The sequence below is a fragment of the Oreochromis aureus genome, linkage group 6 (genome assembly GCF_013358895.1).
Source record: "Oreochromis aureus strain Israel breed Guangdong linkage group 6, ZZ_aureus, whole genome shotgun sequence".
NCBI classification, from domain to species: domain Eukaryota; kingdom Metazoa; phylum Chordata; class Actinopteri; order Cichliformes; family Cichlidae; genus Oreochromis; species Oreochromis aureus.
Genome location: NC_052947.1, coordinates 22,261,261 through 22,276,460, shown reverse-complemented (window position 1 = coordinate 22,276,460; position 15,200 = coordinate 22,261,261). Strand labels below are relative to the sequence as shown.

The 15,200-nt window shown below is 42.5% G+C and overlaps 1 protein-coding gene across 2 annotated transcripts in view; it reads right to left on the bottom strand.

The window, feature by feature from the left end:
* slit2 (slit homolog 2 (Drosophila)) overlaps nt 1–15,200 on the bottom strand; it is a 103,439-nt gene that overhangs the window by 27,443 nt on the left and 60,796 nt on the right. For both annotated transcript variants that reach the window (XM_031751017.2, XM_039613435.1), the window contains exons 6-14: nt 14,639–14,710; nt 13,409–13,480; nt 13,014–13,177; nt 12,480–12,618; nt 10,314–10,385; nt 10,066–10,137; nt 7,317–7,388; nt 6,943–7,086; nt 4,493–4,656 (exon numbers count right to left, since the gene is read on the bottom strand). In XM_031751017.2, coding sequence (XP_031606877.1) covers nt 4,493–4,656; nt 6,943–7,086; nt 7,317–7,388; nt 10,066–10,137; nt 10,314–10,385; nt 12,480–12,618; nt 13,014–13,177; nt 13,409–13,480; nt 14,639–14,710 — 971 coding nt within the window. The remainder of the gene's footprint in view (nt 1–4,492; nt 4,657–6,942; nt 7,087–7,316; nt 7,389–10,065; nt 10,138–10,313; nt 10,386–12,479; nt 12,619–13,013; nt 13,178–13,408; nt 13,481–14,638; nt 14,711–15,200) is intronic.

Below are 15,200 nucleotides of genomic sequence, written 5' to 3'. Positions count from 1 at the left end.
ATGGGAAATGAAAGCTGATTACAATCATTTGCAACAATCCCCATAAGCTTTGGCTCAAAATGCTGCATTGTGCATCGCAGCCTTAAAGGAATCAAAATAACAGGAAGCTACACAGACTGTGAAGATCAAGACAGACACACATGCACTCACACGAGAACAAAGATATTGGAGGTTTTCTGCCCTGTCAGATTACAAACAAGCTGAGATCTCACCAGAAAAATGCTCATGCACATACAGGTAGTCATCTATCATACTGTACAGACACTGAGGCTCTAACTCAAGCTCACACACATGCACGCACACACACTCTTGCAGGGAGTGACAGGAGTTTGCTGTCTCTTGCGCCATGCTGTAGGGTTTTGCAGGGCCGTTCCATGGTGCTTGAAAGAACCATGTTCCACGATAGGAACCTGGCAGTCACATGGTTAGATCAAGCACAAAGGAACAACCTGCTGACTGACTGCTCCTCCGCTGGAACACAGGGGTGGGAAGGACAGAGGAGACAGGAGGAGGAGGAAGAGGAAAGGGAAGAAATGAGCTGAGGGGAGAATGAACGTGAAAAGAGGCATAAGAGAGGAAGTGGAAGGAGAAAGGAGGAGAGAAGAACGAAGAAGCCACCTGATACTGGAAATGTGTAATTTGCAGTGAATAGAGAGGACAGAGAGGATCAATGATAAGAAGGAGGATATCAGACAAGGTGTTCAAAAAGGGGCAGGAATAGAGGGAAAGGCTCGAGGAACATCTACAGACGTCTACATCACAGAAAGCAGAGCAGGAACAGGGCAGCTGTTACGGAGGAGTGGGAGGAGAGTTACAGCAGCACTGAATGCAAGAGAAGCCCTGACTTCTGGGTACTACACACACACACACACACACACACACACACACACACACACACACACACACACACACACACACACACACACACCTACACACACACACACAAACACACTCAAACACACCCCATAGGTACATAAACAAGATAAAAATACATGAACCATTGTGCGCTAAAGTGTAAATTGTAATTATTATTCTCATCGCATCGTTGTTGATGGTGAACAACAAGACAAGAGGAGTCACAGAAGGGTCATTGCGGTTGAGGTCAAAGGTCAGATGCCGGTCAGGGACGAGAGGTGAGGGATTCAGAGCTGACGAAGAACCTTGTGTGTTTGTGTGTGTGTGTGGGGGGTTGTGTGTTACTTACAGCTGACATGGTGTACTCCTGAGTGTGTTAGAAAGGCAGTAGGAGAAAGAAGAAGGGATTTCACTCGTTTATTTGAACAGGAAGGGAAAAAGCTGATGAAAAACTGAGTGCAAATAAAAAAAGCTGCAATTTGTGCTGCAATTTGTGCTGCAGTCCGTGTTCAGACCCCAGGCAGTGATTCATATAAAGGACTAATGACTCGTGAATAGCGAGAATCATGCTGCCGTGACGTGACACAGAACGGGTACATTTATCGAACACACGTCCTGGCCTCTTCTAGTCCAAGCACGGCGCGATTTAAACCTATTCTGGGGAGACTGCGAGGCAAAAAGCATACATACAGTGGCTTGCAAAAGTATTCGGCCCCCTTGAACTTTTCCACATTTTGTCACATTACAGCCACAAACATGAATCAATTTTATTGGAATTCCACATGAAAGACCAATACAAAGTGGTGTACACGTGAGAAGTTGAACGAAAATCATACATGATTCCAAACATTTTTACAAATAAATAACTGAAAAGTGGGGTGTGCGTAATTATTCAGCCCCTGAGTCAATACTTTGTAGAACCACCTTTTGCTGCAATTACAGCTGCCAGTCTTTTAGGGTATGTCTCTACCAGCTTTGCACATCTAGAGACTGAAATCCTTGCCCATTCTTCTTTGCAAAACAGCTCCACAACTGCCCTGTGACGGCCTCAGAGGTTGTCTAAGAGAATATTGGGAGCAACAACATGATGAAGTCCAAAGAACACAGCAGACAGGTCAGGGATAAAGTTATTGAAAAATTTAAAGCAGGCTTAGGCTACAAAAGATTTCCCAAGCCTTGAACATCCCACGGAGCACTGTTCAAGCCATCATTCAGAAATGGAAGGAATATGGCACAACTGTAAACCTACCAAGACAAGGCCGTCCACCTAAACTCACAGGCCGAACAAGGAGAGCGCTGATCAGAAATGCAGCCAAGAGGCCCATGGTGACTCTGGACGAGCTGCAGAGATCTACAGCTCAGGTGGGGAATCTGTCCATAGGACAACTATTAGTCGTGCACTGCACAAAGTTGGCCTTTATGGAAGAGTGGCAAGAAGAAAGCCATTGTTAACAGAAAACCATAAGAAGTCCCGTTTGCAGTTGCCACAAGCCATGTGGGGACACCGCAAACATGTGGAAGAAGGTGCTCTGGTCAGATGAGACCAAAATGGAACTTTTGGCCAAAATGCAAAACACTATGTGTGGACCGGAAAACTAACACTGCACATCACTCTGAACACACCATCCCCACTGTCAAATATGGTGGTGGCAGCATCATGTTCTGGGGTGCTTCTCTTCAGCAGGGACAGGGAAGCTGGTCAGAGTTGATGGGAAGATGGATGGAGCCAAATACAGGGCAATCTTGGAAGAAAACCTCTTGGAGTCTGCAAAGACTTGAGACTGGGGCGGAGGTTCACCTTCCAGCAGGACAACGACCCTAAACATAAAGCCAGGGCAACAATGGAATGGTTTAAAACAAAACATATCCATGTGCTAGAATGGCCCAGTCAAAGTCCAGATCTAAATCCAATCGAGAATCTGTGGCAAGATCTGAAAACTGCTGTTCACAAACGCTGTCCATCTAATCTGACTGAGCTGGAGCTGTTTTGCAAAGAAGAATGGGCAAGAATTTCAGTCTGTAGATGTGCAAAGCTGGTAGAGACATACCCTAAAAGACTGGCAGCTGTAATTGCAGCAAAAGGTGGTTCTACAAAGTATTGACTCAGGGGCTGAATAATTACGCACACCCACTTTGCAGTTATTTATTTGTAAAAATGTTTGGAATCATGTATGATTTTCGTTCCACTTCTCACGTGTACACCACTTTGTATTGGTCTTTCACCTGGAATTCCAATAAAATTGATTCATGTTTGTGGCTGTAATGTGACAAAATGTGGAAAAGTTCAAGGGGGCCGAATACTTTTGCAAGCCACTGTACATAGATAAAAGAGCCTCATTTGCAACAAGAAAAAATGAGGTAGGATCCGAAATAAGACAACAGCGTAAATGCAAATGAGAGGATTTTAGGTGTATTGATCTTAGCCGCAATATCAAGGTTGGACCGCAGAATAAAACATGTTTATTCAACTTTTCAACCGAAAATGTTCTTAAATTATTCAGCTTTGCCCCGTATGTGGTATCTGGGCTTTGAAACCTCTGTCCCCCCGGTGAGCTACAGAGTTAATGACTGCAGTGAGTGCGCGCATACACACACACACACACACACACACACACACACACACACACACACACACACGCTTGCGCGCACGCTCTCTCATGCAACACATTTCGTGGCCCCTCTGTGCGCTGCTGTGGTAATGACCGCCTTTAGCCCTGCTACTGATCTCATATGCATGTCTCATTTACATATTTCCCAGCACCCCTCTGAGCATGATGACTGTGTGACCTTTTGATGTTCTGCAGCGAAAGAAACAGACGCAGATGCTCACGGACACACGCTCATACATTAGCTGTCATTAGATGTGCTAAGAAGCAAGAAGGACTGGCATTAAATATAGTCTCTGTGCACCAGGGTACTTTCATTTAGCCAGACAGACAGAGCCCAGCTGACAGCGACCCAAGCTTGTTAATCCAACTGTTTTTCCTCCCTCGATCATCAAGGTTGCGTTAACCATCGAAAACCCAGTGCAAGGACAAGAGTGTGATTATCTGGTGTCTGGTTAGACGCGGTGCAGCATAATGCATGACAGACCATTAGCAGAACATGTTTTGGCATTGAATAGGTGTAAGTCAGGGCAAGTCACTCAAAGCGTCGAGGATGTGCAAGTGTGAAGCATCAGCTGTGAGTGAGCAAACAGTGGTTTATACATACACACACACACACACACACTCATGCTCATTGTACAATACCTGGGATGAAATACTGTTCTCTAGCTAATAGAGAGACAGAGAGAGTCAAAGTGAAAAACAGAAGAAAAAAAGGCTACACTAAAAGACAACCCACTCTGGCTGTGGTTTGGCATGAAACATGTGTGGAAAATCCCAGAAAACGCTAAAAACAACAGGGAGATGAGGTTAGTAGAAAGAGGCTGAGGGAAAATCCCAGCAGGAAGACACAGAATGAAAAGAGAGGAGAGGTCAGCTTGTCTTGTGTGTGCATGTAGGAGTGATCAGAAATGTAAAAAAAAGAAGAAAGAATTAGCCTCTACTATGTACCATATTTACACTAGCTATATTTGTGCAAGCTACTGTATGTGTGTAGATGCAGTGAAGTGTATGTGTGTACGTGTCTGTACCTGAGCAGCGGAACTTCTTGCTCTTGATTTGCCCGATTCGTTTGTTGGCGAGCCGTCGAGGGCTGGTGCAGCGGGCGCCGCTCGTCTCGATGGGATTGTCCTGCAGGTAGTCTGCCAGCCACTTCAGATGGCAGTCACAGATAAAGGGGTTTTGTGCCAAGTGACTGCACAGAGACACACAGAACATACAAAACACATTCAGGTAAGCCGACGTGCTGTGAGTATATTTTTCTGAGGCTGGCCATAATGGGAGCGTGTAATAGCACCACGTAGGTGAACGGCAGCTCAAAGACTGATACTGGAACAGTGTTTACAAAAACTTTTATTTTATTCTTTAAATCAAAGGACCAGAACAAATATCTGATTTATTTCTCTTAAAAATGATCACAACTCAGAATGAATATGTATGTATATATATGAGGTGTGTGACTGCAAAGACTCTGTATATTTGTCGCTTTGTTATAATAATAATTATTCTTCTGTTATATTCTGTTATAATCACTAACCAGTGATGAGAAACAGAGCAATAAGTATCTACACAGGAGACTATAGTAAGAGCCAAAAAGATGTTCCTCAGTTGAACGTCTACTGAGTCTCTTGAAAGAAATAAAAGTGACAGCATGTTGCCTCCCTTTGAAATATTTTGAAGCATTCATGTTATATATACAGGGAGTGCAGAATTATTAGGCAAATGAGTATTTTGTCCACATCATCCTCTTCATGCATGTTGTCTTACTCCAAGCTGTATAGGCTCGAAAGCCTACTACCAATTAAGCATATTAGGTGATGTGCATCTCTGTAATGAGAAGGGGTGTGGTCTAATGACATCAACACCCTATATCAGGTGTGCATAATTATTAGGCAACTTCCTTTCCTTTGGCAAAATGGGTCAAAAGAAGGACTTGACAGGCTCAGAAAAGTCAAAAATAGTGAGATATCTTGCAGAGGGATGCAGCAGTCTTAAAATTGCAAAGCTTCTGAAGCGTGATCATCGAACAATCAAGCGTTTCATTCAAAATAGTCAACAGGGTCGCAAGAAGCGTGTGGAAAAACCAAGGCGCAAAATAACTGCCCATGAACTGAGAAAAGTCAAGCGTGCAGCTGCCAAGATGCCACTTGCCACCAGTTTGGCCATATTTCAGAGCTGCAACATCACTGGAGTGCCCAAAAGCACAAGGTGTGCAATACTCAGAGACATGGCCAAGGTAAGAAAGGCTGAAAGACGACCACCACTGAACAAGACACACAAGCTGAAACGTCAAGACTGGGCCAAGAAATATCTCAAGACTGATTTTTCTAAGGTTTTATGGACTGATGAAATGAGAGTGAGTCTTGATGGGCCAGATGGATGGGCCCGTGGCTGGATTGGTAAAGGGCAGAGAGCTCCAGTCCGACTCAGACGCCAGCAAGGTGGAGGTGGAGTACTGGTTTGGGCTGGTATCATCAAAGATGAGCTTGTGGGGCCTTTTTGGGTTGAGGATGGAGTCAAGCTCAACTCCCAGTCCTACTGCAAGTTTCTGGAAGACACCTTCTTCAAGCAGTGGTACAGGAAGAAGTCTGCATCCTTCAAGAAAAACATGATTTTCATGCAGGACAATGCTCCATCACACGCGTCCAAGTACTCCACAGCGTGGCTGGCAAGAAAGGGTATAAAAGAAGAAAAACTAATGACATGGCCTCCTTGTTCACCTGATCTGAACCCCATTGAGAACCTGTGGTCCATCATCAAATGTGAGATTTACAAGGAGGGAAAACAGTACACCGCTCTGAACAGTGTCTGGGAGGCTGTGGTTGCTGCTGCACTAATGTTGATGGTGAACAGATCAAAACACTGACAGAATCCATGGATGGCAGGCTTTTGAGTGTCCTTGCAAAGAAAGGTGGCTATATTGGTCGCTGATTTGTTTTTGTTTTGTTTTTGAATGTCAGAAATGTATATTTGTGAATGTGGAGATGTTATATTGGTTTCACTGGTAAAAATAAATAATTGAAATGGGTATATATTTGTTTTTGTTAAGTTGCCTAATAATTATGCACAGTAATAGTCACCTGCACACACAGATATCCCCTAAAATAGCTAAAACTAAAACAAACTAAAACTACTTCCAAAAACATTCAGCTTTGATATTAATGAGTTTTTTGGGTTCATTGAGAACATGGTTGTTGTTCAATAATAAGATTATTCCTCAAAAATACAACTTGCCCAATAATTCTGCACTCCCTGTTAGAGAGGTTAGTTTAATTCTTAACAATGGCAAAGACACTGCTGTTGTACTGTACAGACAAAAATGTATTTTTTAACAGTTGGTACGTTATTCCAAAAACGTAATTGATTTTTGTTTATGTCGGCAGCTGTTCATTTATAAAGCTTGCCGGTTACTGCATTTTCTTATTTATCTCTACAAGTCTGGTGTGTGTGTGTGTGTGTGTGTGTGTGTGTGTGTACGTACAGTGTTTGTATGGCTCTTAGAGATGAGAAAGTCCCCTTGGCGATGGTCTGGAGCTTGTTGTCATACAGTGATAGCAGATTGAGGTTGTGAAGGTCCTGAAATGCGTCCACACGCAGGCATGCTATCTTATTAGCATTCAGTAACCTGAAGTGACAGAACGAAGGAGAGAGAGAGAGAGTGGGAGAAATTGAAATGAAGGCTCAGCCCGTTATCGTTCTCTGACGAGTGCTTCAAATGGTGCAAGTCAGTGAAGATGGCTTTCAGTCATGATGCCTCAACTCTGATGACAATGTTTGAGGTAAGCACTTTTCCGTCGAATATCGATGAGATGCAAATGCGACTGACTTTGCGTCTGTCTGTGTGTTTCTACTCACAGTAGCTGCAGAGAGAACAGCCCCTCAAAGAGTCCTTTGGAGATCTCGGTGATTTTGTTCCCATATAGTACCCTGCAGAAAACAAATGCAACATTAATAACAACAGTCAGCCTAGATCGTACAGGGAGTCAGACCTCTCTGTTTGTCTTTTGTCTGTTTCCAGTGTTTTGGTTCTTTACTCAACTAAAATTGCAAAATTAATATTAACTAAAGCGGCAAAGTGGGAAAATATGAGTACATTTGGTGTAAACTCGTGTAAAAAAAACAAAGCTCCCATGATTATTTGACAGTGTGCCAGCGTGAAGCATTGTGTTTTAATTGTAAATGCTGCTCATGGCAAAGATGGCTGACAACTACAAAATCACCTACTGAGCAATCTAAAGAAATCTTTGGTAAAACAAAAAAAGTAGTTACATCTAAAAAATGGAACTAAAGGTAACTTTGATCGTTGCCATTATTTGCAGTATCCCACAGCACTACTTTCCATTTATCTGGGCTCTAGTATTCAAACTATGGACCATTTGTGTATGAGGTGATATGTTAACCTTTGCCCCACAGAGTTGCTGCATGAGGATTTGTCTAAAAGCATAAAAAAACCCATGAAGTGACAAAATACTTCTGAAGAAAGTGAAGAAAGGTTTCTGAAAACATTCGGCTGACAATGATCTTGAACAATATTTTGCACTTTTACTAATAATTAAAACCATTTTGTTGCCTCAACACAAAAGTATTACCAGCAAAAACAGTTTAAAGTACTCAGCTCTTAAGAACCAAATACTAAAGAATTACGGTCATTAAAATGTCTTAGATTAAATCTGCACAAGTGACACAAACTAACTAGAATTCTGCAGAAATTACTAAGAGGGAAGGCATTTGGGGTTTTTACTCAAGAAAACACAGAAACACACAAGAAAAAAAAAAGCTTCAATCACTTAATCTGACTTCGTACCTGGCTGTACGTCAGTACTCTGGACATGATGTATAACGCGTGACGATCACTTTTCATTTAAATATCATAAAAAGTTAAGATAACGTCCATAAATCTGGATGTGGTTACAATGTTAGGAATGCACACTGTTATCAGAGAATAGCTTTTTTTATAAACACACCAAAAGTGCTACAGAAACAGGAGAAGGCTGAGACTGCCACTGCCTTGCCCAACAAATACCTCAGATGCAAACACACACACACACACACACACACACATACACACACAGGAGACATCTTTATGCACTGTGCACAGATGAGTTGTGTATTCAGGCTGAAGACATGTGTTTTGGATTGGCTTTTATTTCATTGTGCCGAGTGGCCGTCCCTGAGAGAACCGATGTTGGGAAACATGCGGCGTTGGAAGCGGATGCTTCATTTATGTCTCGCAGACAAGTCAGCACATACAGTTCTGCTCGTTCACACGCATACGCGTACGGACACATGTGCAGATGCCACCTATGGCTCATTTACACCCTCTCTAACCAAACACTGACGCACAATAAATACACAGTGTGGCTTAATGTGAAGGCCATGCTGCATGTGGTGTGTCAGCATGAATCGGTGTGTCCCATTCTTTCTGTGGTGAATGTGTAATGAGGTGGCAGAAGCCTCCATTCAGCAATTCAGCATTTATGAATTATTGACTTTGGAGAGACGAGACCTTAATGTAACTCCTTCATGAAATAACTCTCCATCCTTCACTTCCTCCTCAGCTCCTTTCTCCACGGTCCTTCCCGCAGCTTCACACGCAAAGCAGATGGTCCGAGCTGAGAGTCAGGAAGCCAGCAACACCGCTGCTTTTGCTAAACATGTACACGCTTTTGTTTTGTGTGTTTATTCCACAGATGTGAGTGTAATTTCTATCCTTATAAACACAATGAGAAGGAAAGAACCACAAGCAATCAGATGATAAGAGTCACAAAATTATTATTCAAACTGATTTTTTTTTTTTTTGCAAATTAAAAAATGATTTTTGGATGAAACCAAATCTTGGGGATAGCTCGGTTAATATTTCTTGGATGTTTTGGCTGCTCGCTGAAGGTAATTGTTTTTCCAGGCACTGTAATATTGTTTAATTTTTCCGTTACAGTCTTGGTTTTCTGTCTTTTTTTTCTTTTATAAAGGCTGAAAAGGTGAAAATGCAAAGTATTGCAGTCAAATTAAAAAACAGATAAGAATCCAAACTTTGCTTCGGCACCACAGATAGAGTTTGTCAGGAAAATCTTCATCTTGTGTGCTTCATTACTTTTGATGAAACATCTGAAGTGCATTGCTATTTCTTCTGTTTTTTCCCTGTCCATATTTGGTCCCACACTCCCGTCACGTATCTGCAGTAATGGAACTTTAACATGGTTCCCAACCATCAAGGAAAAAGGAGCTCTCCTATACAAAGTTAAATCATACTGAGAAATTAAAAAGTTTGCGAGGTCTAAAGTTTGAGGATCATTTCAGGTGTGGCTTGCTTTGTGTTTTTCACTCCTAATAAAGAGGTTGCTGTAATTTGGCTACACTGTTGTGGGAAAATCCAACTGTTTGTGTTTCCTGTTTCCCTTTCTCAGTATGTTATGGCCATAACAGAACTCAGATATTAAACTCCTGAGCGCATTATTCACATAAAATATAAAAGGAGTAGCTAAAAGTAAATAAACGGAAGTTATCGAGCATAAACAGATTTTAAACTTTTTTGCGCCCTCAAAGCGGTGCTTCGGAGTGTTTAAAAAAATACAACTTCAATATAAACATAACACACAATACTCACAGCGAGTTGAGAGAGCGCAGACCTTGGAAGGCATCCGAGGCCAGCTCTGATATCTGGTTGTTACTCAAGTCTCTGTGAAAAACAAAAGGAGAAGGGAACAAGAAGCAGAAGCATAAAACCAGAGAGTCAGTGAGGAAGAGAGAAACACAGAAAGCATAGGTCAACACAAACTGTAAAGTGGACGGCAACAAAGGTTTTTGTGGATGGTTGACAGGGTGCAGAATACATGCATCTCCTCATCTACTCACATCCTGCGCAGCTTCTTATAAGGAGAAAAGGCCCCAGCTGGTATCACCTTGATGGCGTTCTGCTCCAGTCGTCTGGAACCAAACATACACACAGACCATTGAGAAGCGGCATTAACATTCCCCTATCACAGAGCTATCTCTGCTCCATTGTTGGCTGCTGCTCTTTCCCCGGGGGCTCTGGCTAAGGGGAAACTTTTCCAGATAAGTCCCTTTAATAGGCCCTGCCAAAGTCTGCCACATTTCTCTGATCTTTTGCCCTCTTTAACATCTGCACAGTCAGACGGACACACAAACACACAGCTGTAACATCTGGGAAGTGTTCCATTAAGTCTGACTGTGCATCAATCTGACCATGCCATTAGAGTGAAAGAGATGGAAAAAAGAGAGAAAGAAGTGTTTATTCACTGTGACAGCAAATTAAACAAAAACAACAGCTTCACTGTGAAAAATTCTCTCGCTTTCTAAACTTTTCACTGCTGACATTTTTGACTGGTTGTGCATACGAACCATAATGTGCCTGCTCTATAGCGGTTTCAGCTGTTTTGAGTCTGAAGTGAATGGAAACGAGTCCTTTTTAAGCCTAAAATCAATCAGGACAAGGCCAGGTCAAGTGTAAATTTAGACAAGTTGACGCTCCGCTAAGTAAGTCCAAATAAAATCGAAAATCGATAAGGAAGTTAATGTCTGAAGTCTTGTAGGTCTTACGTCAGGTTTCAAGCCATTTGAAAGAGTTCCAGGTCTTAACTAAGTAAAGAGAAGTCCAAATTATTCCCCAAATCTTCCTGTAGCATTTAAAAAATCTGAAGTTAAAGGAGACAAATAGATCTTTTATCCAATTCAGTGAAGCTGGGTCAGGTCGCCATTCTGCTCTAAGGAGACACAAATCCCGGAGATGTTAAAAGCATCACGATAAATGTAATCTTGAGTCTTGAAAAACACGTCTTATAGCAGTTAAATTAAACGGGGGCCTTCGTTCTTATCAAAGCAAGTAATGTGTCTCAAAATCAGTGAAGTGACTTTGAGAGTGAGAAGTTAGGCTTCATGTCTTCATAATCATGGTAACCAAAGCTTTACCTTCAAAATAATACAGATATTGTTTTTAGAAATGAGAAATACAAAATGTTTTCAATGGTTTTAATGGCAGAGCTGGGATGCCATCTGAGAACTCATGTTTCATTTGCTCTGGTTGGACGTGACTGACATGTCTCAGTCCCAGTCACAAATCTTTATTTAATATAGGGGGCGATCTGATACAGTGACAGACGTGTGGAGACGCTGTGGTCAGCACTCAGCACTTTGTTCTCCACCTGCACCATGCGTGTCGATCAGTGGTATACTTCACTGCCGTTCGCTGTCACACTAGTCGTTCACCTTGCAGGTCTTTTGTCTCTTGACACTGCAGTTTGCTAAATTTTCACTGACATTCAGATCTCTGGTCACCACATCGCTGCCAGTGGCCGTGGTCTAAAGGGAGTCCTGTCCCTTTAGAGCCTCTGCAGTGCCAACAGATCTAATAACCAGTCTCAAGACTGTCAGCACTTCAGCTTAGCCCAGCTGTTGGGAAGAGAGAAGTCTAATAGACAAAGACTGTCTTTGTAATGAAGTGAAATCAATTGTTAAAAACTGTCAAGTGCGATAAATTGTCTTCTCATGAGTGCTTTATCACATTTAAAGACTGTGTTGTGCTCTTTCTCTTTGTTGTGAGACAAAGAGAAGGAGCAGCAGTGTGATGTCCATTTAAGTCTGACTCAAGAAGTCCAAATCTCAAATCTTAAGTCAACGTCTTATCTTTTGGCACTTTGTTAAATCTGATGGCTCTTCTCCTTCCACTTTTCTCCGATTCTCACTTACAGATAGCGATATGATCCGCCTCGTCTCTCAGATTAATCTTTCGGTTGTTCTTCTTTTGTCATTCCTTTATTATTTTCTTAAGCAGGAAGGAGCTGCATGACCAGGCTTTCTCATTTCACAGATGTGTGATTTTATTTCACCACACAAAGAGAAGTAGTGAAACAGAAAGGTGGAAAGAGACAAAGAGGGAAAATGGAAAGACGCAGAGTGAAAGAGCAGGACAAATATCACTGCTCCGAGTGTGGATGTGGGAGTTTTGTGTGTGGAAGAAAAGCGGTTTGAAGCAAACGTGTTTACTTGGATCACAGGTCTTACATCTCGGTGATGGTTTCGGGCAGGTTGGTGGGTATTTCTGTGAGACCCTTCCCTCTACAGTCCACAATGTTGTTACTGCAGGTGCACGACTCCGGACACTGTAACACACTGCAGGAGGAAGATGATGACGACTGGTGACCTACACAGAGACAGAGGGCCAATATTATCCACGGATAACAGATTATGCTTTGAGTAAATCCCAAAGGCAAAGAAAAAAAAATCTGCAGCACGGCTAAAGCAACTGTGCAAGTGAGGGAAATATCCTGTCCTTAGATGTGACCTTGTCTATCTACAACTGTTTTCTATTCTCGTGTTGTACAGAAAATCAGATTGATGATATATATTTTAGGAAATGCAGCACATAGAGTTAAAGACAAGCCACTTACCTTCATCCCAGTCTTTAAAAATCATGAGCAAAAAGGTAATGAGAGAAAGCAGACGAGACAAAGCAAAAGATGGGTTTGCCACTGCGAAACAGCGAGCCGAGGGAAGTCACAAAACAGACAGCAAAGCAAATCGGTGAACCCGACCTACCTGTGCACACAAACTCCTTCTTCTGCACCTCGGCCACGTTGTGCCCCCTCAAGTGCGGAGGGGCCATGCATTGCGTGTAAAGACCCAGCCGGGGGCGCTGTCGCAGCCACTCTGACAGCCAGGCTACGTGGCAGTCACACTGCAGGTTGTTGGAGTGCAGGCGGCTGAGGGGCAGAGGAGGAGGAGGGAGGAGATGGGCCAGACAAGAACAGGTGGGGGGAAGGAGAGAAATAAGAGGTGTGATGACAGGGGAGGCAGGAGCAGGTTGGGTGGAGGGAAGAGCGAGAGAGTTGCAAGTACACATCAATCAATCTGTTACACAAATGGACACGGATGGGAAGAATCCTTCCCCTCAGGGCAGCGAGGTGTACCAAATACACAGAGATGCCACTTACAAGGTCCTGAGCTTTGGCATGTGGTTGAAACTGGCCACAGACAGTCGGCTGATGTTGTTATTGTTCAGGGTGCTAAAGAAGAAAGTGAACACACAATATATTACAGATATGCAGACAGTCTGTCCCGCAGTCTTTTACTGTTACCATGAAAGAGGCTGCTGTGTCAGACAGTGCATTTGTAATGTAACAAAAACAATGAAAAAACAACTCTGTCTTTTATATTAATGTGTTCAAAGCACTACCTTGTTAGCTTCTAATTAGCTCTGTAATAAATCACATTTAATCGAAAGCTACTGAGCCTTTAGTCCTGCTTTTTTTTTCTTTTTAGACATCGGCTTAACACATAATCCATTTATTTGCTCCCAGAATGCTCAGACTACAGAAAATCTTTTGAATCATTAGAAATTAGATACAAATAGACGGTAGAGTTTATTTGCCTGTAAATGATCCAACGATCATACCTTTGCACGTTTGCTTACAGCTCTGATTTTGGCCAGGGTATCAACTGCTCACTTAAGGTATTGACTGACTTTGAAATCAAAGCGAAATGAATATTACAATCATTAATAAGTCGAAAAGAACTTCAGGTCAACAGAAGTGTCTATTCTGTGTGCCTAATGGCCCAATTAACAAATTATGTGAAGAGTAGGGGCACTTTTATTTCAAGACACGTCAGGACTGCATGTCAATCTGCTCATCTTACAAGTGAAAAGAAAAAAGCATGCTTAACTGCCCAAACCAACATCCTGGATGCCCTGCACGTGAAAGAGCATACAATTCTTAGAAAGGTCCTTAATGTGACGCAGAAAATACTGTTAAAGATGTTTTGGTTAATGATAGAGAAACACAATCGCTAGCCAATACAGCAAAAATGTAAAACCTCAGCGGCACCGCAGCTGCTCTCTCTCTCCTAGAGATGTTGGTGAACAAAGAAAATGTCGTGCTTTAACTTTATTTCAGAAAAAATCCCCAACAACAATTGCATATTCTCTGCTTTTTATATTTGGCTTCCCTATTTCGTTTCTTTCACGCCTGCTTCAAGCACCCTCTACAAATACAGCATTACCACAGAACCAGGCGTTAGTGCCACTGCTCAAAATATACCAATTCATTCCTTTTAGGGAGCTGCATAGGCAATGCAGTCTTTGAAAGGTCAACAAGGAAATTAGCTGTTCTATATTGTACTGCTGTTAGTGCTCACCAAACCCTCTGCTTTTTGCAGGTACTCACAGTACTTCCAGGTCACGTAGCGCTCTGAAAGCTCCATCTTCAATACAGCTGATGTGGTTGTAGTCCAACTGGCTGCATACACACATGTACACACACGGAAGAAAAAGAAGGGGGAAACTGAAGACATCAGGTGTTTAAAAGCTATATGTTACGGCTTCGGCTGGCTCCAGGTGAAAACACCTCAACTTCCTCCATCTCAACTCCTTAGTAACCTCTCTCTGTCTCACCCTCACCTTCTCTCTCTTTTTTTAAAAAAAAAGTTTTGTCTCTTGGTATCTTTGTTCTTTGTGCTGCATTTCTGAATGCATTTATCTGTGTGTTCATTCCTGTTTCCTGCTCTCTTCTGATGTCTAGTTTGTATGCGCTGCTCTATACCTCGTCCCCCATCCCTCTTCCTCCCTCTCCCCCGACTCTTTCTCAAAGTCGGTTTGCTGAAACAATTTAATTAAGACATAAGGACAGTAAATCATGCGCTGTCATCCGCACTCTAATGCACGCACACACACACACACACACACACACACACACACACACACACACACACACACACACACACACACAC